The 22,030-nt window shown below is 38.7% G+C and overlaps 1 protein-coding gene across 4 annotated transcripts in view; it reads right to left on the bottom strand.

Annotated features, from left to right (window-relative positions):
- Window positions 1-21,971, bottom strand: part of scn8aa (sodium channel, voltage gated, type VIII, alpha subunit a) — a 55,339-nt gene extending 33,368 nt beyond the window's left edge. The window contains exons 1-9 of one of the 4 annotated variants that reach the window (XM_044127861.1): window positions 21,625-21,971; window positions 16,051-16,384; window positions 9,509-9,627; window positions 8,853-8,942; window positions 7,416-7,544; window positions 6,786-6,877; window positions 2,335-2,556; window positions 2,027-2,090; window positions 967-1,108 (exon numbers count right to left, since the gene is read on the bottom strand). In XM_044127861.1, the coding sequence (XP_043983796.1) occupies window positions 967-1,108; window positions 2,027-2,090; window positions 2,335-2,556; window positions 6,786-6,877; window positions 7,416-7,544; window positions 8,853-8,942; window positions 9,509-9,627; window positions 16,051-16,329 (1,137 nt within the window). In that variant the 5' untranslated portion in view covers window positions 16,330-16,384; window positions 21,625-21,971. Of the gene's footprint in view, window positions 1-966; window positions 1,109-2,026; window positions 2,091-2,334; window positions 2,557-6,487; window positions 6,580-6,785; window positions 6,878-7,415; window positions 7,545-8,852; window positions 8,943-9,508; window positions 9,628-16,050; window positions 16,385-21,123; window positions 21,462-21,624 lie in introns of those variants that run through there. The other 3 variants (XM_044127852.1, XM_044127876.1, XM_044127869.1) reach the window with 3 other exon arrangements.
- Window positions 21,972-22,030: the final 59 nt, after the last annotated feature.

Below are 22,030 nucleotides of genomic sequence, written 5' to 3'. Positions count from 1 at the left end.
TGCAGAAATGCAGCTGCTACATTGACTGGATCTTCAAAGTTTGTCATGTGAAGCCACCCAGTGCTGTGAAAAAGTTCCTGACATGAAAATGCATGCATAGTTTTTAAGGCAAAAATGAGAAAGAAAGAAAGAAAGAAAGAAAGAAAGAGGAGAATTTTGCTCAAGCATTTTTTATACTTTCATAAAAGAAGCAACATTTATTTCTACAAGGTCACTTTAAACTGAAGAAACGGTGTAATCAGTCAGAATTTATTGTCAGATTTATTAAAGAAGAGCATTCAGTAAACTCATAAATAATCTCAATGCAGAGACGGCCACATCCTGTCGCTCGGTGTTGAAATTCAGAACAGAAAAACAGAAAAACAAAGACGTGTTATGATTCTCAATCTCAATGAGGTCTAAAGTTTCCCTCCAGGATCACTACATATTACAAAGCTCTAAATATTTCATGAATTATTCCTTCTACTCGATCCTATAGAGCTGACGTCAGGAGTGTTGCCACCACTTTATATTGAACTCAGCACTGAAGGGTCCAGAAGTCTGGCCAGAGGGCAGAGACTGGGATACAGACTTTAAATTGAACAGGTCAAATGTAGCAGATGAAGAAAAGGGAGATCTACCACAATTTAAGCAGAAACAGTCATCTTCTTCTAGATTTACAATGTTTATATTTCTGGAATTATTTGGCATTTTACTTATTTATTTATTTTTTGCTTAACAGATCAAAATGATTCAAAAATGGCTAAAATAAAATGATATTCTTGTTACAACATTGCAATGATAATTCAAGTTAACCTAACAATTTACAGACTAAAATTGGCACATTGATATATATTCACCTTTGGAATCTGGTAATAATAGTTTAATCACTTCAGTACTTTAATATAATCCTTAAACAGGATTACTTGAAGACAGGTGTGTGTTGTGCAGCAAAGCATGCTGGACTGGTTAGCACATCTGTCGTACCAGCATGTACAGGTTCTCCCAGAAGTCCTGCGTCATGAGTCGGAAGAGAGCCAGGAAGGCCCAGCCGAAGCTGTCAAAGCTGGTGTAGCCGTAGTTTGGATTCCTCCCAGCTTTCATGCACATGTAGCCCTCTGGGCAGCGGCTGAGAGGCGAGGAGAGACTCAGAGTGAGAGGAGAGCATCCAGTGCTGTTTACAGAGGACAGTGTCTGAAAAACTTTGAACAGCCCTTCATTTTTTTATTTTTTTTTTCCATTTTCACAGATAAGAACCAGAGCCTTTCAAACGTTTCATTTGAATTTTTAATGATATCCCAGTAATGCGTAATTCTAAAGTGGAGGGAAAAATCAGGCATGTTTTTCAAAAGAAAAACCCCAAAAGTGTGGCATGGAAATATACTCACCAACCCCATTTATTCTGATACCCATAAATAAAATCTTTCACAACTATAATTTTTAAGTAAAAAGTTTTAGTGTGATGAGCATTTTTAGCACATTTCACCTCCCTGAGTGAATACAGAAGCACCTTTTACTGCAGTTACAGCTGCATATCTTCAGATGTATTTCTCTAACAGTTTAGCACAGGCTGCTTGAAATCAGTCAGCTGGAATTTGCAGCTTCTCCCAGATTATCTTACAGCGTTGTCCTGTGTTTAACTCCATCCATCTTCTGATCCTCTTTGACCAGCTGCACTGTTCTGGATGAAAAACGTATCTTCACACATGATGATCTCAACCATAGGAATGCTGTGTTTTAGTTCTCCGCCTCAGATCCTGAGGCTAAATTTCGGTGCAATGTTACCTATATTTTTTATTTATGAAAGTTTTGGTCAACTGTGTACCATTTCCTGCTACTTCACAATTATGTGCTAATTTGTATTGTTCTGCCACACACACAAAAAAACCCTCCAAAAAGAAGACACAAAGGTTTGTAGGAGTAATGTCAATAATATATATTGTAATGTCAATAATATATAAGTATGTTTGAAGGGATATGAGTACTTATGCAAATCACCGAGAGTGATAATTGCTTTTGGATGAGGGGGACACAGGAGTCATCTTACCCAGAGTCGGAGCTGTTCCCACAGAGCAGAGCGTCCAGTTGACCAGGCAGGAAGTAGAAATTGGCTGCAGAAAAAAATACATAAATAACTAAACAATTAACTGTTTAATTTGTTTTCTCTTGCAGCTTAAATTGTGTATTTAAATTTCTAACTTCAGTTTGCTCGCACAAACTCAATCAGGGGCATTTCATTTCACAGCCAGTGAGTTTTGCCAGACCGACATATTGTTCTCCCGTTCCAGCATATGGCCTGACTCACCCGCGACATCGCTGCCAGGTCACCGGTGGCAAAGCCTCGCATCTACTTACTGTCGTTGTTGATGTACTCGTTCCAGTCAAAGCCCTTGCTGCCGTTGTTCAGGTAAGTCTCATTGAGGTTGATTGGCCAGATGACGCACTTCTGCCGCAGGTTCCCCATGAAGAGCTGAAGGCCGATCAGGGCGAACACGCTCAGACAGAAGACGGTGAGGATCATCACATCTGAAAGCTTCTTCACAGACTGGATCAGAGCTCCCACAATGGTCTTCAGGCCTGGTGGGCAGCCACACACACACACACACACGCACACGCACACACACACACACACAGGCGTACACAAACCACGGAGGTGAAATAGGAGCTGCAAATTTTCAACAAGCTATTCTTTGAAAAATCTGATCTTGCTTGAAATTATGGCTTAACAGTGTTGCCATTTTCAATGCATTTTATTAATTTATTATTGAAAATAAACCTTTCCCCAATAAAATTATAACATGGTCAATTCAACTGCACATTTAAAAGTTGACTTTTAATCTGACTTGAAGGGTAAATTTATGTTAAAGAAATTTTCATAAAATTACAAATTACAAACAAACCATCTTAAGAACAATAAACAGGAAATATTTAGAAGCCGTTCCACTCTTTTTAGATCCAGACAAAAATATGGATATTGAGGGAAGATTTGCTGTTACTGCCAATAAGGGATGAAATAAAAAATAAAAGAGGGGGAGGGCTGCAAAATAGTGAAATAAATCCATAAGGAAAAGAGCACAGCAGCACAACGAGGGGCTATGAGGCGGGACTGAGGCACAGGCAGGGGGCTGGAAACCACATGCAGGTCATTTAAACTCCAAGGCTGAACAGGAGCAATTCAATGCCAGTGCCAGTTGCAGGCACTTTCTTGAACTGTCTTGTTTAAGGCGTCATTTATGAAAGCACTGACTCCCCATACTGTGGCCCTGCGACCTGTCTCATCCACAGTTTCAGTGAACACAAAGCAACTTTACCTCTTTGAACAGGCATCCCTCTGGCAGAGTTCACAATGGGGTCCACAGGTAACTCAAACAGGGACGCTGGGCGACCCACACCCTCTTTTCTGTTCAGCCTAGTGGGCTTTACCGGCGGTACATGCAATATGTTCTAATAAAATAAGCCCTCAGTTTAGTCTTTCATTCTCAGACTGTTAGTAAAAGCGTCATCAGCTTGGCTGCGTCTGTTGATGTTCGTCATTTTCTTAATTAGAAGATCCCATATAGTAAAACTATATCACAAAAAATCCATAGTGGTAAAACTAATTAGTTCCTTTACACCTTAACACTATGGTTCAGCAGCCATTTAGCTTTGACTTGCAAATCTTAATAAAAATGCCAGCCTGACTCCATCCAAAGAATAACTGAAGCACGTCTCTATTTAAAAAACTCAAAAATAGAATTTCATCTTATAAAAAGATTTTTGTAGGGATGCACTAATGTGAACATTTGGACCTATATTGATTTCTGATATCAATACTCCTATTATGGCCAATAATATTTACTAAAACAAATTGTGCAGCCCTAATTTTTGAGTGATTTAAAACAAAGGGTGTGTCAACATCCAGCAGCACCCAGTTAGCTTTACCAAGGAGAAACCTGCATATGCTTTTAAAATATTTGTTTCCAGAGACTACGTGGTTTGATATTTTGAATAGAAGAATTGCAAAATCCTTATTTCTAACACTTAAGACTTAAATGTTTCAAAAGGAGTCATAGGAATGTTTTCATTGTTTTCATTAAACACTAAGTTCTTTATAAATGAGAAGATATAGTAAATAATATTTTTATTTCCATAAAATACATTAGACAGATCAGAACTATTAGGCTTTCATAAGAAAAAAACATAAATGCTAATTCGTAATTCAATGCTCAGATTTGAAAACCCAAAACCTTGAGTAAAACATCATCCATTCTATTCAAAGATAATTATCATGCATCTCCAAAAAACGTTGCTTCTAGCATGGATTGTGCATCTCTGGACAGAGCAGGCCTTATTTCTGCATTTTTCATGCCAAGCTAAGCAGCCGCCAGAAGTGATTAAATGTAAAAGCAAGGAGAATGTTGGTTTCCAAACATGGAAAAATTGTTTTTCCACAAACACACTTCTAAGTCGTAAAATTTATGTTAAATTAGAACTTTACATTTTCCTCATCACACCCAATACCCACATAATGAATACAAAGCCCCTCTAGATTTAAAATATAGAGTTAATACATGTTTTCAACGTTTTCTTTTAGTTGTTATATGATTTGAATCCCCGAAATTTATAATGTCAACATGTGTAATTTTGTGAGACACTCTATCTCATAGCTGTTGGAAAAAAAAAAAAAACAGAAAATAAAGAGAAAGAAAAATTGATAACCAAACAAAAATTAGGGCAAATCAAACTTTCAATGCCATTTGTCAGCCAAGCTCTTAATAGGCTAATATTATAAAAGCAAGTGACTGAAAAGCATCATGCAGCATAAGAGATATGTTCACAAGCTAGGCTTGGCAGTCTTCAGACACATATAATAAACATATTCTGTGGGATCTCTCGAAAACTATTCATAAGCATCAGTTTAGGTCCTGCTAACAGGAATCCTCTCGTTCCAATTCAGCCTTCGGCAAAAGCAGGAGCAACAAAACACATTACTCTTTCAGGACAAGATAAAGTAAAAAATTTGACAAGCTGTCCTCTATTTTTATCTTCATGCTTCATAACCTGATTTTGTTCTCAGAAAGCGGTACTGAGTATTTTCTAAAGCAAAAGAGCATCCACTTATTGAAAAGCAGGTAAAAGGAGGGGATTGAAGCTGTTGCTTAAATGGAACCCGGACGTCTGTGACTTCTGTGACTTTTGAATTGACACTGATCTCTAAAACACCTCAGGTGTGTTTTCTTTAAACTTCATCCTTATTTTATTATTGCAATTTGCATCCAAATTTAGATTTTGCTGAAGTCTCATGTTGGTGTGAAGTTTTGGCGTGTACACTGAGACAGTTTGAAGTGTAAGTGCTGAAAAAGACCAATAAATGTTGCAGGCTTATGAGCTTAAAAAGATCACAAGCATCTCTGGTAAAGATGTGCAAAAAATACATTTCACCTTTTTTGCTTAAACAGAATCACACTGAAAATTTGTCTACAGCTCTTTACCAAAGATCTTGGCAGATTTTTGTTTTCCGCCCAAATTATTATTTCCACTGAACGTGATGGGACGTTATCCTTGGGTTAGCATTGTTTTCCAGTCGTATTGAAGCTTTTATTCATGGGCATTTTTAGAGAAGTGGCAATTTTTGCTTGTCCTTCTACTGAATAGTAAAGATCAACATATACTGTATATGTTGTACCTGAATGTAATGTCTCTCTTTGCCATTCGTAGGAGTGGCTAACAGAAATGCACCCATGAATCGCATCACAAGAACACCACCAGGAAACAGAAGGTGGTGTATTAGTAACATTACAAGCCAAGAACCAATTCTAAACTTTAATAAAAGTGTACATTTAAAAATGTCTTTTATAATTTTGAAAAAAAATAATCACAAAATAAGATTCCCCACTAAATAGTTGCATTCAAATTTAGGGTGAGATTGAAGCTGTGAAAGCTTATTTTAACACATCTTTACCTCTCAAATGTAATATTCATCATCTGTGTGTCATAAAAGAGTTTTTATTTTTTAAGTTTAGCTTAAGAAATAACTCACATGGCTTTTAAGTAGTGTGTACTTTTACAACAAGCAGTAGCTACCCATGAGTCATTTTGCATGATTTCAAATGTGGCTTGCTGGATTGTGAATTAAATTATATTTATTTACATAAAACTGTTTCCAGTGAATGAGAAGTTATTCTTTTCAATCCTGAAATGATGTGATTAGAGGATTTTCGGCTCCGTGAGTCTTTTACCTCAGGGTTCCATTTAAGACAAACCAAGCTGCCTTGGAGACGAGCCTCGTAATGAGAGCGCTGCTGGGGCAAAAGAGAGTGCAGACACTTTGAATGACCTTAGAGGAGACTGCAAAGCCTATCAAAAATGTATTAGTACCATTTTTGATAATTTTGGAGGAAAAATAAATAAAAACATGGCTGTCTCCAATTCTTTTGTTGCTGCTTAAATCATAACTTTAGTCATAATAATAGTGAGTAGAAAAACAAAGGGTGCGAGGATCAGCCTTAGTGTTTAAACTGAGTCTCACCTGGAATGACAGAGATAGTTTTCAATGCTCGGAGAACTCTGAACGTTCTCAGCGCAGATACATTGCCCAGGTCCACAAACTCTGTTACATATCTGAAATAGGGGAAGGATCACACACAGAACAAACACGATGACAAAAACCACACACGCCAAGAGCACAACACCACCGAACCGGGAGGAGACGACGCCACTCACAGAGCCTGTCCACTGAGGAGAAGGGTGGAAGGTAAAAGGAAAGAAAGACACACACACCTAACACCGACCCCGCCCCACCTTCCCCTCGCCCCATCCTGTCTTACCTGGAATTACAGAAATAGTTTTCAATGCCCTCAACACCCTGAACGTGCGCAGAGCTGAGACATTGCCTAGGTTTACAAACTCTGTTATATACCTGCAGGATCAAACCACAGTTACAACAGCTCATTATATATACATGCATATAGAAGATGAAAAGATGAATTATCCCCACAGGTGGGCTTTGTGAGAGACAAACCCACAAACAATGAAATGTGATTTACTGATCACTCTGGGCTACATATTTACTCATAGATGAAAAAACTGGCATAGACTACCTAAAGTAAAATAACAAGCTAAGGCAAAGAGTCTTTGTGAAGATGATGTCAACACCAAATGATCAAGACCAAAAAGGTGACTGAGGCAGTCGGATGGCAAGAGGAAGCTAAATCTGAGGTATGGGAGAAGTCACTGGGCTGCGCAGTATTGGATGGAGAGCTGCTTTGATTCCCAAAGAGAAACACCGGAGAAGTTTTAGATAAATGGAGGAAACGCAAAGATGGGTTATCAGATAGAAAACGCAGTAGAAACTCTAAAAGCAAGAAATGTAAGCACTAAAACATCAATTTAGATACTCGCATTTAATAATAAAGACTCTGTACGCCAGAATGGCAAAAGAAAAGAAAAATACTTACGCCATCGAAATGACCATGAAATCCAGCCAATTCCATGGATCTCTTAGGAACGTAAAATTATCTATACAGAATCCACGTGCGGTGATTTTTACAAGAGACTCAAATGTATAAATTCCTGTGAATGTGTACCTGAAAGACAAAAGTGTGGAAAGGAACAGTTTATTGGACCGGACCAAATCTGGCTTATTTACAGGAACCTCCAGAAACTCACAGTTAAAACATCCAAGGAAACACATTTAAATTTAGCAACCAAAAAGAAACTTATTAACAATGTCAACATTTTTTCTTGCAATAGAAAAAAGATTAATACACAAAATGTTTGATTTTGTTAACAAAGAACATTGTGTTTTACAAAAAAGGTTATATTAGTGCCCTGTTATTTAGATTATTTGAACTACAAATAGTAATAACACCATTTAGTAAATTGGCAGCTAATACTTTATTAACTACTATTACACTATTACACAGACCATAGTACTATTGTGCAATATGCTAAAATAGGATCGGATACTGAAACAAAACAAGTTTTGAGAAGTAAAATTAACAGTCAAGCAGCTGCTACTATCAGAGACCAACAAATGTCAACATTTTAGCTACTAATATTAGCAGCTCTTTAGTTTCTACTACAAGATAAAGTCAGGAATAAAAAATATAAAATATAATTTTAGAGCAGAAAATTGTTCAATAAAACACTAAACTGTAATACCATAACATTTCAACATATATAGTTATACTATTATGCTAGCATTTTAGCTTGGAATATTAGTAGCTTAGTGGTTACTGGCAAGGAAAGGCTTTGAATAGAAGGATATTTATAGGTTTGAACAAAGCAGCATAATTATTACAGTATTCTTGTGTTGTTTACACTATGGAGCAATATTATAGGATAATGTTTCAAAGCAACATATCAGAATGTAAAATTAGCTGCCCAGCAGCTGCTCTTAAAATCCAAAGCTAAGCTATTAGCATCATCACAACTGGAACAGAATGTTGTATAATAGTCTAAAGAGATACAGGCATTTAGCTGAGAGTTACCCAGTACTGTAACAACAGAATATTTTTGTGTAATTTAATATGTTTATGTTTTGCTGTAAAAAAAATATATATATATGTTTAGAATATAAAATTAGCCAATGTTTTTCTGGGGTTAATTAGCTTAGCTTCTAATATTTGCTTTAGCTAAAGTCTATGGTAAATTCAAACAGAAATGTTATAATATAATGTAACTGTAGTTCCAAATATTAGCAGCTATCAGGGTTTAAATAAATTAATCAGTGGTTCCCATTGTCTGTTGTTTTCAGTTTCCAATCAATGTAAACAATAAGTGTGCAGACCTTTGTGCTATTGAAGTTGTTAATGGCACATTCAGAATCACAAATGCTTAGAAATTTGCATGCATCCATAATATTGTGTGACGACAGGATAAAGGATACTTACTCTACTTGTTTTGACCACTCAGGGGGATCACTAAAGGTCATGAATATACAGTTGGTCAAAATAGTACACATAATGATCATGCTGAAAAGAGTGAAGCATGTGTTAAGGAAAAATACCATTCATGGCGAACAAACAAACTTTGTACATCAGTTTCTTTTAAAAAACAGTATTTAGATGTAGACTATTCAATAATTAGATACAGGATCAGATTTCTCCATGCATTCATTCATTTGGCAATTTTGACCAGACTGAGTGTATTGGACCCCGATAATCTGCAAATTGCCATCTATCAACAACTTTACAGCTCTTACTAACTTTTTAAAACCCCATCAAACAAGGACAGGCGCTAGCTGGTGCAGTTCATGGGGGGGTTATCAGGTAGATTGCACAAATAGTGAGGGACTGCTTGATTTACTGTAAAGATTGACTCATCATTTGTGCCAGCCATTTTCTTCTGTGATAAAATGGCTACTGCCTGTACAGTCTTAACATGTGTGGAAGTGCTCTGACTCTCACACACTGATCCTCCCTTGTAGTCACTGGAAACATCGGCAGCAGTATGAGCAGAAATACAGAACACATCACCATGAATAATGCATGTGAACAGGAAACCCTCCTGCAAGCTGCAGTTAACAGCACCATTTCAAAAAGGATATGAATGTATCAAAATTTTAATAGCTATTCGCCTAACCAGATTGAAAGGACTTATGAAGTACAAGGCAGGTGTGGCACTAAAACGGAAGATTGTCTTCCCTCTATTTAACACTATAAATGTCTGTGGAGAGAAGAAAAGCAGACAGGAAAAGTTTGAGTTAGTCAACAAAGCGGCACAGGCGTTTACATTGTTTGATCAAAAGAAGAAGGAGAAGAAGAAGGAAAAAAAGAAAGAACCTTCAGGATGTTTCTGATTTCATTTACGCCGTCAGCCCAACATTCTGGCCGTTTTAGCCAAAGAAAACAAGCGAGAAGCTTCCACGGCACTCTCTGTGGCTAACCTCATAACTGTCTAAATAAAAAATGTCAATTTCCCTGAAACTTTAATGAAACTGTGCATTTGCACAAGTGATATGGGTTCTCGTGCTTTTAACAAGGAACCCCTGACAATATTAAGCCCTGCATAGCATCAAGACGCATAGCATCTGTCTTTAACTGTTCTGATGTTACAGAGTCTAGATGTGAAACTTCTAGACTGAGCTAGGAAAAGGCAGGAGGAGGATGAAGGAGCGGAGGCATGAGAGATGAGTGATGCAGTCACGTGACGGAAAGGAAAGAGAAAAAAAACAAGCCTGAGATGTTAACTCACTCACTACGTTAAGATTTTGTTTACCTGAGATATGAAAATGGAGAATGGTTGCCAACGACGCTAATTTGATAGAAATCAAATGTTAAGTAGATTTCAGTCAGAGCAGTATTAATAGTCTTAAATATGCCGTTAACATTTCCTGAAAACAACACAGTCAGATGTAATGATGACAGACTCGGAAATTTCCCCTTGACGATGACATGACATTTCACCCAAGTAGCTGAACATTCCTGATCCACACAGACTAATCCACAAATCTGAATGAATGAGCAGGAAAGGGGAGTTTCCAAGTATCGCCAAAAATATAGCGGCACACGTTTACCCAAAAAAACACTTGGAATGTATGGAGTCTCTTTTTGGCAATGCATGACTAAGCCGCTGCAAAGCTACTGAAAATTTCATAATACAGAGCTGAGCAAACAGGAGAGCGGGGGAGATGGAAAGCAAATGAAGCAGGCGAGGCAGGTAGCAACTGTGGCAGCGGCAGGCTGGAGGGTGGAGGGAGCCGGAGTGACGGAGCTGGGCAGAAAGACAGCAGGATGAGCAGGATGAGCAGGAGCAGAGGAGGAGAAGGGTGGCAGACAGAGAGAGAGAGGGGGGCGGGGGGGCCCAGAGATGGAGCATCTGCATCTGTGAGGCCACAGCAGCCATTCAGAGAGCGTCTTCTCCCTGCCTCTGTGGTAAATGGTCGATGGGCTGCATTTTATAGCTCACATTACCTCACACACAATAATAGACCAAAAGCTGAGCAGCTGAGCTAGCCTGCTGTTCTGCCTCATACCTTTAGTCTATCACTACAGCTGGTGCAAACACAAATCCTTATCATAGGATTATCATTATTATAATTTCTAAGCTATTCTTGCATAAGCACTTCAATCATTCCATAAGTTACTTCATTCAAGCTTTGATTTGAAAGTAAAACCGTTCACACTATCTCAGGTGTTATCTCTCTCCATCTATGGGTTTTGGTTAAAAGTGAATAAAAACTTAACATGCACACTGTCCCAGTCTGACCACAGTCTCCCTTCTTTGGGACGTCATAAAAGTAGAATAGGGAGTGAATAGATGCCACACATTTCTTACAGCATCACAAAAACAACCGCAATACTTAAGAACAGGAAGAATGAAGCATGTTATTGTTATTTATTACCCTGATGCAATAAGCGGTTAATCAATTAATCACATGATAAAATAAAATTAGCTTGATCATTTCTACTCTGATGATTAACTTTTTTTTTTGAAGAGCAGTTTTGTTTAGTGATATCCTAATATATTTTATTTGTGTTTTTGGGTTGTGTGTGGTTTTTATTTCCTTTTGATTTATTGTGTTTAGCTGGTGTGCTTTATTTTGGATATTGAAAAAAGTCTTCCTGTTCCAGTGCGAAGTGCTCTGTACAAAATTAAAGTTTATTTGTCTTTGAGAAGGCAGACTCGCATTCTTCTGCCATTATCAATATAAATTACTCAAAAATAGTCTCACAGCAACACTGCTATTGTTTATCACTATAAGTTATCATCCAGCAAAAATTGAGGTCCAGGTACTTTGATTTCTGGCAGCGAGGTGAGTCTGGACTGTGGGTCAGTCCACAGTGTCCAGATGGGCAGCTGGCACCCAGGGTGACTGGTCAAGGATTCACAGATCTGTGAAGCTGACAGCTGTCTAAATAATTCCCCACATGAGATATCTGCTATATTCTTCCTCGGTCTGCAAGATGCTGTTTGTTGACAAATATTCTCAGTTAAACATCTGAGGCCTTTAATAAGAATAAACTACGAACAAATGCACAACATTTACTAATTAGACCATTTGTGAGGGCCATAGCTCGCATTTGGTTCAGTTAGGGGTATCAGAATACAAATGCACACCACACTTTTCAGATGTTATTTTAAAAAGTGCTCTAACAACTTTTTTTTTTTTCCTTTGCACTTCAAAATACAGCAATACTTTCTGTTGGTCGATCACATAAATTCCTAATTGACATTTGTAGTATTAATGTGAAAAATAAATGTTCCATTTAAAAATAGACCATTCGGCTTGCCTTGGAGGCAGTTCAATACATGAAAATAAGTCTTTTTGTGACAAAAGACAAAGAGAAAATGTCTATAAAAGCGTGTTAACTCCACCCATCAACAAGTCAATCTCTGTAAATTTTCAGATAACTAACATGTATTTATATCAGCTGGGTGCCATTCAGATGCCAGATGCTTTTTCCATTTGACAATTGTCGTTGCTCGCTTTGCTCACATTTCATGTCAATAATAACACTGACCTGGGCAGGTGGAAATCTATAGTAATAAATATTTATGATTGTGTCAGGCACTACTATGTAAGATATTTCTATGCAAATAATTTAAACTAAAAGAGTGAGAGTCACTCGGACTGAGCAAATCATTCAGACTGCAGGGGTCATCAAGTTTAACCCTGAAGGGTCAATGTTTCCCTGCTCAAACACGCCTGATTTAAATGAATCTTTTTAAAACAGCAAAGTGCCTAACCAGATTAGACATGAGACTCTGATCTGTATTGATCTTCACTGTCTTGCTTCGATTCTTTTAATATTTTGGTGGTATTACTTTTCTCTTATTTCTGGCTTTTCAAAAATATATCATGTGAAATGCTAAATGCAATTTTTACTGTGTGTGTTGCTACATGGAGAGAGTGGGTGGGTTTTATTTTCATAGTTTGTTTCTTCAATCAAAACAATAATGTACTATTGTGCACTATATGTAGATTTTGGATGGTTGTACATTCTGAAGAAATATATCTGTACAAAAAAAAGAGCAAAGTGCCTGCAAAAATTGCTATACAGTTTGTGTAAAAATATAGGTCCTGTTTAAGTTTGTCATGTTTTTATGATGCTTACAAAATGTACCTTTTTGGCAACCCTGTCGCAATAAGCAATAAATCAATTAATCGCTTGAAAAATGAAAATGAGCTCGATCATTTTTATTGGAATGATTGTTTTTCTGTTGTTTTATTCTTTCTACCAAAGACTGGATGACAAAAAAAGCTTCAGTGCTCTGTGTTGAGAGATCAGTGATCTCTTTAAAGAGTCTTAGGTATCTATTATATTTGTTGTTTTGTTTACTTAATTTTGATATTTAAATCATATTCCAGTTACAAATGTTCATTAGAAATTATACTTGAGAGGGTGTACTTACATTATTAAGCCATTACCATTATATTACTTGAAAATAGTCTCAAAACAACAATAATTATTTGTTATACAAACAAATATTATTTGTTATTTTATGTTGTCATCCATTCTGAGTATGTTTTCCTTACAGGTCTTAAAGGGTTCATAAAAATCTGCTGAAAGTTAGGGACAAATATGTTGCATAAATGGTGATCATTTTGCAATATATATATATATATATATATATATATATAGATAGATAGATAGATAGATAGATAGATAGATAGATAGATAGATAGATAGATAGATAGATAGAGATATATATATATATATATATATATATATATATATATATATATATATATATATATATATATATATATATATATATATATATATATATATATATATATATAGTTAAAAATTTAAAACCAAAATTGCTTGTGCATCTTTATATTTTAAGCATTCTTCAGCCAATAAGCTGCAGCAGGAAGGTTAGCAAGAGAGCTCATGTGTGGTAATATGCATCCCTGCACATGTAGTCTATTTCATCCCTGTCCTTCCCTCTGTCACTTAACTTCCCCTCCAACTCCTTAAAAATCAACACAGCGTTAAACCCAGAACAGGAGGACTGTGGTGCGTCATCACCCAGCTCTGCTAGGACACAAAATGAGAGTCACAAATTAGCACCTGCCGTGGTGAAAGATGAATCTGAACCCTCTAACCCCTCCCTCCGTCCTGCAGACTGTGGACAACAAAGACACACAGATCAACCACCAAGGTCACCACCTGATCTGACGTCACGGCGCCACTCAGCATCAGCTCTCCCTTCGGAATGAGGCTGGGCTGATGGACCGTAATTGGATTTGCCGGAAGCACAAAAAGCGAACAGGACCGGCGCAAAAGTCGAGTCGGACCAGAAAGAGTGCATTCGGGACCAAAACAGAGGAGAAATTAGGAGGGGGAAAAAAAAAAAGATGAAGGTATGAAGGAGATGGAAAATAAACAAGCCCCAATTAACGCTGGACCATGTTTTCCACGTGTCACTTGAATCGTGTCTCCTCCTTGTGCACTGGGCTGGTGCGTTACATAACAGGCAGCGTGCACGGAGAGAAGACGGGGAGGTCTGAGACGGAGACAGACGGAGAAGGAAGAGGAGCGCAGGGCACCCCCTTCCCTCACTCACACATGCACCGGATCAACACCAATCACTTCACCTGATCATGACTAAACACATCATTACCAGCTCCGCTGTCCAGAACGCATGGACATGCATACATTTCTGCAGCATTTCGTACAATTAGTATGTGACTTGTTTACATTTTTTATTTACATTTCTATGCTGAACAAATCATAGAAGAAGATATTGCCGGAAAGTTCACTGAGCATCTGCAGGAAGAGCCATTTTATGAAAGATTTTCCCAGCTTCCACGCAAGGGTGAATAAAGGACGTCTCGATTTTTAATTTTTTTTTTTACATCATGTCGTTCCTACTTCTGACATCTGTAAACAGCTCTCCCTCATGCTCAGTCTGACTCATCCCACATTCAAACCACCTTGGTCTCCTTCAGCTGTTTTAGGATGACCCGTCGCCGATTACAGTCGGAGCCAGCCAAGGTCACACCTGGGCCTCCTCACTCACACTGACGTGACGCGAGGCGTGACAGGAGCCCCAGAGAGACACGTGTCCTCCTGTAAGACAACGACAGTCCTTTCTGTTTCCTCTTCCTGCAGCGGATTAACTCCAGAACAATTTGGAAGCGCCGTCATGTGGAACAGGAGGTTTTCGACCTTAACTGTCCCTGATCTTTTCCCCAAAGACCAGAGAGCACATCAGAGATGGCGGCTCTCCTCTCGCTCCTTTAAAGAAATATTGTTGCGCTCAAATGAAACAGATTACCAAAATAACTGCAAGCGCCGCACATCTGGAGGTCAGATTGCAAAAACTCACCTGAAATAATGTTACCATAGAAAACATCTGAATTCAGTTGCAATGAGCCTGATTGATCATCACAGAGATTTTCTCATATCAAAAACTCCAACAAACAACAAAGAGAGTCTTTTACGTAGCATATAAAGGAAAAACAGGCCAAGCATGAGGAGTGAAATGTGATGAAATGTGATTGATATCATATTTAATCAAATCCCCAGTCTATGATATATCTAATTTGAGATTTTGGCAGCTTGAGAAAGAGCAACAAATCCCTAAAACCATGCTGAATACTTGCTGAAACACACTTTCACGTGACAGAAATGGTTAATATCTAAAATTGAACTAATGGAGTTAGTTCAATTCAGTCTCTAGCAATCTGGACTGAAAATATCTGTGTCCTGTTGTGGCACATTGCTAATTGGTCACAGATTCAAAATGACTAGTTTTCTTCTGATTATTGAGTGAAGTACTAAAACATTTGATTTTCAAAAACTGAATCCAAAATACAAACCCCGCCCCCATTTATAGTCAAACTTATCAACAAACAGCATGGTCTTTCCATCCAAGTTTATTAAAAACCCCTTTATTCTTTTGCATTTAAAAACCACTACTTCTATCAAAATACCAGCAGCACATTTTCTACTCTTTCAAGTATTTTAGTCTTACGAATAAAAATCTGTCAACATCGATGTTGGCCAAGAAAAGTCTCACCGAAGCATCCCGACACTCTGGCGAACCACACTAACCAGAAACATCCATCCAGTTCTCGTCAAAAGTAAAACAAATCTAATAGTTGTGCTTAGAGGAGGGTCTTCTAAAACTCACTTTTTGAGTGTTCAGGTAGAACGGATCCAAATCCTCCAGTGGTATCGCCACCATTCCTTTCGGGATGTCCCCATAGATGTAGGGCAGGCTCCTCCCGGCCTCCAGGTCGCTGTTGGGTTTGGGTTTATTCTCGTCATCGTCGTCACGGTAGCTGCTGTCCTGCTTGGGTGGCTTCTTGTTCTTCTCCTCTTTGAGGCGCTCCTCAAGGACCACCAAAGATTCCCTCGTGAACTTCTTGAAGCTATCAGGTCCTGGCGGTGCAAGAAGGGGTGCAGCCATGTTTTCATCCTGCAGCTACCTGGTCATTAGGTTTGTCCCATCCACAATAGCAGCTCTGCGAGAACAGAAGGCGATGAGGTCATGAAGCATGGCGGCGTTAATAAACACAGCAAATACATTTGTGAAATGCTCCTTTAGAGTGCAATCGAAACACTTGTGAAAATACAGGAGTATCTATTTGAATTAGGCAGGTACTAATGTAAAGACACACGAAGATTTCAGAAAATCCACTGATACCATTCCTGTCACTGCATACTGCCTGTCAGCTGGCTGAAATTACTGCCCCCTTGCTTACAGCTAGGGTTTGTTGATATGGACTAAGAATTTTATCGTGATATTTTGTGGTGCTACTGAAAAAACAAAATGATGATAAAATGACTTATTACTTCGTCAAATTGTCAACAAACGGTGAAGAAAACAGAAAAAAAATAGTATTTCTGATAATACCGTCAGTCGATCGTCATCAATTGAAATTTATTGAGACAATGATGGATTAAAATTCTCATGATAAGAATCTTTTCTCGATAAATAATCAACAGTATGATAAATGCACACAGCTCCCTACAACTAAACCAAATCAACCAAAATGATGCTTATTATGCTCTTGAAAAGTACACATATATTTAAAATATTTATTGATTTGTTGCTTCCTCTTGGCCAGGACTCCCTTCAAAAGAGGTTTTTAATCTAAATGGGTTTTATATTATGGTAAAGTAAAGGTTGCATTTAAAAGATAATTTTGCTATAATCACTAGCGCAAAATCAAAAACGACAACAAAGGTTCTGATTGAATTATTAAAACTGTAGTAATAAAATATTTGTTGTTTCATCAACATTGGGAATAATCCTTGTTTTTCTGTTTTAGGTGAAATCATATAGATCATGTTATACATTTTGTCCCGAATTTACTGAAGGTTGCCATGTCGACAAGCTCTTAGCGACTCTATGCGTAATTTAAAATATTGAGCCTTTATTTAAATCATATGAACTCTCTTCATGTCTGGTGGATATAAATTAACATATCTGAATATTAGGAAGAACAGACTGCAATTTCTCCTCTGAATCAGACAGTATGCCCACTTAGCAGTCTTTATTTCTGTACGTTTATCAATACATTAGAAGACGCAGCGACTTATTCTTAAATTTATGTATTTTCTAGCAGATTTTATTCGCTTTATCCAATAAATATTCTTTCCCATAGATTGGTGAGCTGCATGATAACAGATGTTCAAAAATCTGTACAAATCTAGTTCATAAACAGTTTGGTAAATGCTGCACATGTTTTTGTGACTATGCAAATTTTGCAAAAATTATGCTCACTTGTGTGCTCTGAACATAGAGCAATAGCAGCAATATGTGATATATGCACCTTCTGCTAAGATGTTTCCATAACAGGAGCAAACAAAAGCTACAGACATCATAATATTTGATCATTTTAGTGCAGTTATTTCATGCAGCAGAAACACACCACTAAGCAGGATTTCTACTTTTTTTTTTTTTTCCTTGAGGACAGGAGGCTCTGCAATGTACCCAGTTTCACTCGTTATGATTTCTTTCAAGAGCTGTGGAAGTGTTGACAGAAAGGCCTAATGGCTGCATGACTCAGGGGTTTTTTTTCTCTGACATGGCTTCTTGTATCAGGACACCTGCTCAAGCTGCTGTGGGAGGAAAGAGAAAGGAGCATGAAGGAGAAACCTGAAATACATGCTAGGAAAAAAATTTATAAATAAAGATATATTCCCAAGTATTTTCATATTTTTAAAAGCAATTGGTCACAATGCAGATCTGATTATTTTGTTTCACGGCAGAGTAGCTCAGCTTGGGGGGAAAAGCTGCCTCTATTGTAGCACTTAGTGGCGTTGGTTGAATCCAGCATGTGTGGGATCTGCAGGGATGTTAGCTGCCCTTTTTCTGACTCCAAGCATGTTTATGTTCTGGATGGAGGGAAGGTAAGTCCTGATGATCCTCTCTACAAACTTAAACCACACAGTGGTGGACGAACACAGGGCTGTAGCCAACAATTATTATAGGAATCAATTATTCTAGCAATTAATCGGTTAATACCACATTCTGCAGATTTTTCAATTACCACATAAAAGTACATAAGGAAAGATAAATAAATAATTTAATTCCTTTTTTTAAGTGATCATTTATAGGAAAGGATGCATCTGCAGCTAAAAGATATTTCTAACATCAATAAGTGAAAAGTTCAGCACTTCCTGCTTGACTTAACATCATTACAGTGTAGGGCTGATCTGTTGATTATGTTTTTGATTAATAATTGGAAAGCAAAATTTGCTTATTAGTAGTTTTTTTTAATAGAATTGGAACCGGGTGAAGGTACAGCGAGGCTACTTGAGGAGTACTGCGTAAAACATACTTATAGATAAAGAAGGATTTTTAATCCCAAATAGATTTTTAATAAAAAAGAATGTATGCCTATGCAGCGTATGGACTCGATACTTTGGTTTGGCCTCCTTTTACATACATTACTGCACGACTGAAGCATGGCATGGAGAAGATCTGTTTTTCCGCTGAGGTGTTAAGAAAGTCTTGGTTACTTTAACATCGACTTTCAGCTGTGTGCATCGTTGGGTCTGGTGTTCAGTTTGATGATACTCCACAGATTCCAGATTTTGGTGGGGGCGTTTTTTTGTCTTGTTTTGTTTTTTGGCACTGTGAACAAGTCCTACTGTAAATGGAATCAGGATCTCCATAAAGATTGTAAGCAGAAGGAAGTATGGAGTGCTGTAAAGCTTCCTGGTAGATGGCATTCAAAAACATGGCTTACTAAATCATCACTGACTGTGGAAACGTCACGTTGAGCCTTACGCAGCTTGGATTCTGTTCATCTCCACACTTCCTCCAGTTTCTGGGATCTGGACTTAAAACTAAAAGGCAAACTTTTACTTTCACCTGAGAAGGACTTCTGGTCCACTGAGCAACAGTCTGGTCCTCTTTTCCTCAGCTCAGATAAGATGCCTTGTTTCTGGATCAGGAATCAGACGGTTGTAGGACACGTCTGACTTCACTTGCAGTCTTATTGAATCTTCTCCAAACTCTTGAGACCAACAAAGCTGTTGTTCTCCCTAATGTTTGAGTCCCTTTTTCTGCCACACTTCAATTATTAAGTAGCACTTTGGGAACATCAACCTTCTTTAGTAATGTCCTTTAGTGGCTAAAGATCCCTCTTTTTTGCCAGTGATGAAATCAGTGGAACCTGCTACCCACCAGTTAACCCACTATTGTAGACCCAGGACTCAACTGAATTAAATACATTTTAAAAACTAGCAGCATTGTGACTACATGCTTTCAGTTTACTTGTCGTGATTTCTTGTTTACTTCTGTTTTATTTTTTCTGTAAAGCCCTACGGCCATCTTTTAGGTGTTGTAAAATATTATATAAATAACTGCTTGTTGATGATATGACTGTCTGCTGGACCACTATCAGGTCAGCAGTCTTTAGGCCATTTTAGAATAATATTTCTTTATTATTAAAAGCATTTTCTTATTATTATTCTCATGTAATAGAGTACAGAAATAAACAATTAAGACATATGACTCTGAGTGTAATTAATCGACAGAGCTTCCCTTTTTGGCATTAACTGCTGAAACATGAACTTTCTGATGTTACCAAAACGACGAAGCACCTGTATGTTTCAGCTTGTGATTGAGGGAAGGTGGATAATGCCTGAACAGCACCGGCAGCCATATCTGAAACACAAGGCCCGTCACTCCCCTGCTCCCCTCTTGCATAACGCTCTCTAATTCCAAATGCTCGACGTGTGAAGCTGAAAAAGACACCTGAAACCGTCCGACCTGGGATGAAAGGGAGCAAAGAAATAGCCCATACACGCAGAGAGAGGAGAGAAGGCAGACAAGCGCACAGTGTACACCGAGGCGAGCGTTTTATAAAATGGACCCCGGAACCTTCTGCTGCTGCTCTGCTGGCGCTGTCCGCTTCAGCACCGCGCCAACGCACGCGCACAAACACGTGCGAGGCGCGCGTGAATGCGTAAACGCGGGGTGCTTTTGGAAAGAGAGGGGTAGGGGCTGAGTGGGCAAGTCAGATTTCATTAAAATAAAACTTACGCTTCCTAAGTATCAATCTACAGGCTATGACTGATCCTTGAATTCAACCTGAGTCATCCAAGCTGGGTTATCTGATCACATCCTGGGCGTGTTTTTCGCTGATATTGGCAAACCGCATTGAAGAAAGTGTTTGCTAACCCCCCCGATCAGACAGAAGATGGGCCTCGAGTCGCCATCATCTGTCATTGTGCTAAATATTTCATCAAGCAGGAACAGTCCTGGTCCGCCTCGGAGCTGGAGGTGATACTGCGCAGAGAAGTGGCCCGCTCCAACCAAAGCGGCCGAAGCAGCACTGCTGCAGTGGGTGGTTTGTATGTTGCAAATATCACGCTGGGAGACACGGGTTCGCCAGACTTGCGCGTTTCCTCCTATTTCCCCCCCACACCAAAATAAATCACTCCCAACAAACGCAAGCCTAGAGATACGCGGTGGTGAAATGCATCAAATGCGATGTTGTTTTTTTCCTCCCGCGGTACATTCTGTGCGTTTTTGCGCACAGAGCATCTGCACCACACCCGAGGAGCCATGTCGACTGCCAAATCAATAAGCGTCTCTCTCTCTGTGTGAGTGTGTGTGTGTGCAAAAACTCAGCGCGGAGAGTTAAAGAGAAACGGGGAAAAAATAAAGCAGCACATATAGTTTTGAAGCATGCAGACATCCCGTTAGATCAGACGAGGACGGTTTCTGCCACACTAAGATCACCTGGTGGATCGGGCATTTCTTCACTGCCATGGCTCTACTTACACATCCTTCCTCTGAAAGGCTTCTGCTACGAATGTATAATCCTGGACTCTCAACAGTGAAACAACAAAAACAAAAACCACACAAAAAAAATAAAGGATGCAAGAAAATTGCAGATTTTCAACGCAGGCTGCGCCCTGAACCAAACCAAACCTCACTTAGAAATCTTTTTTTTTTCTTTTATCAAACTGTTCGACGGGTTCCAACGTTTCCGCATAGTCCACACAAAATGAGGCAGAAATATAAATCTTCCCTTTGCTCTAATCCAGATGACAGTTTTGTCAGAAGGCGCTGACACCCTCTTCCTTCCCGCTCCAAAAAAAATACATATATAAATATATAAAAAGAGAAGACGCGGAGCAGCGAGCGGCGCTGCGACATTCAGCCCGCTGAAGGAACAAAAAACCCCACCTTTCAGCCACGATTCATCCCAAACCCGCTGGAAATATGAATGATACTCACTTATGCGACGGTTACAGTGAGTCCGGTGAGTCGGTGCAGGACTGCAGATGTGGGAAAGGTTGGGGAGAAACTGCGGTTGTCGCCATATTGTTGCTGCTATCTTCCCCCTCAGTGCGAGCAGCAGCTTCCCTGCATAATTGATGACTCTCAGCAGAATGTGAGGGAGTGTCGGGGAGTGCGCCTCGGAGTAGAAATCCTAAAGGTCATTCAGGCCTGCAGCTCCTGCAAAACCCCACAGCGCGACTGATTATCCCGATCAGGAAACACGAAAGCTCTTTTTTTTTTTTTTTTTTATACCTATCTTACAGAACGGGTTGACTCAGTGCGAGCCGAGCTCAGTGCAGGAATTTATTGTTTCTGGGCTTTCAGTTTTACGGCAGGCAACTGCACGATCGTGCTCAAAGGA

This window comes from Gambusia affinis, linkage group LG01 (assembly GCF_019740435.1).
Source record: "Gambusia affinis linkage group LG01, SWU_Gaff_1.0, whole genome shotgun sequence".
In the NCBI taxonomy this organism is placed as follows: Eukaryota; Metazoa; Chordata; class Actinopteri; order Cyprinodontiformes; family Poeciliidae; genus Gambusia; species Gambusia affinis.
This window is presented reverse-complemented; position numbering and strand designations above follow the sequence as displayed.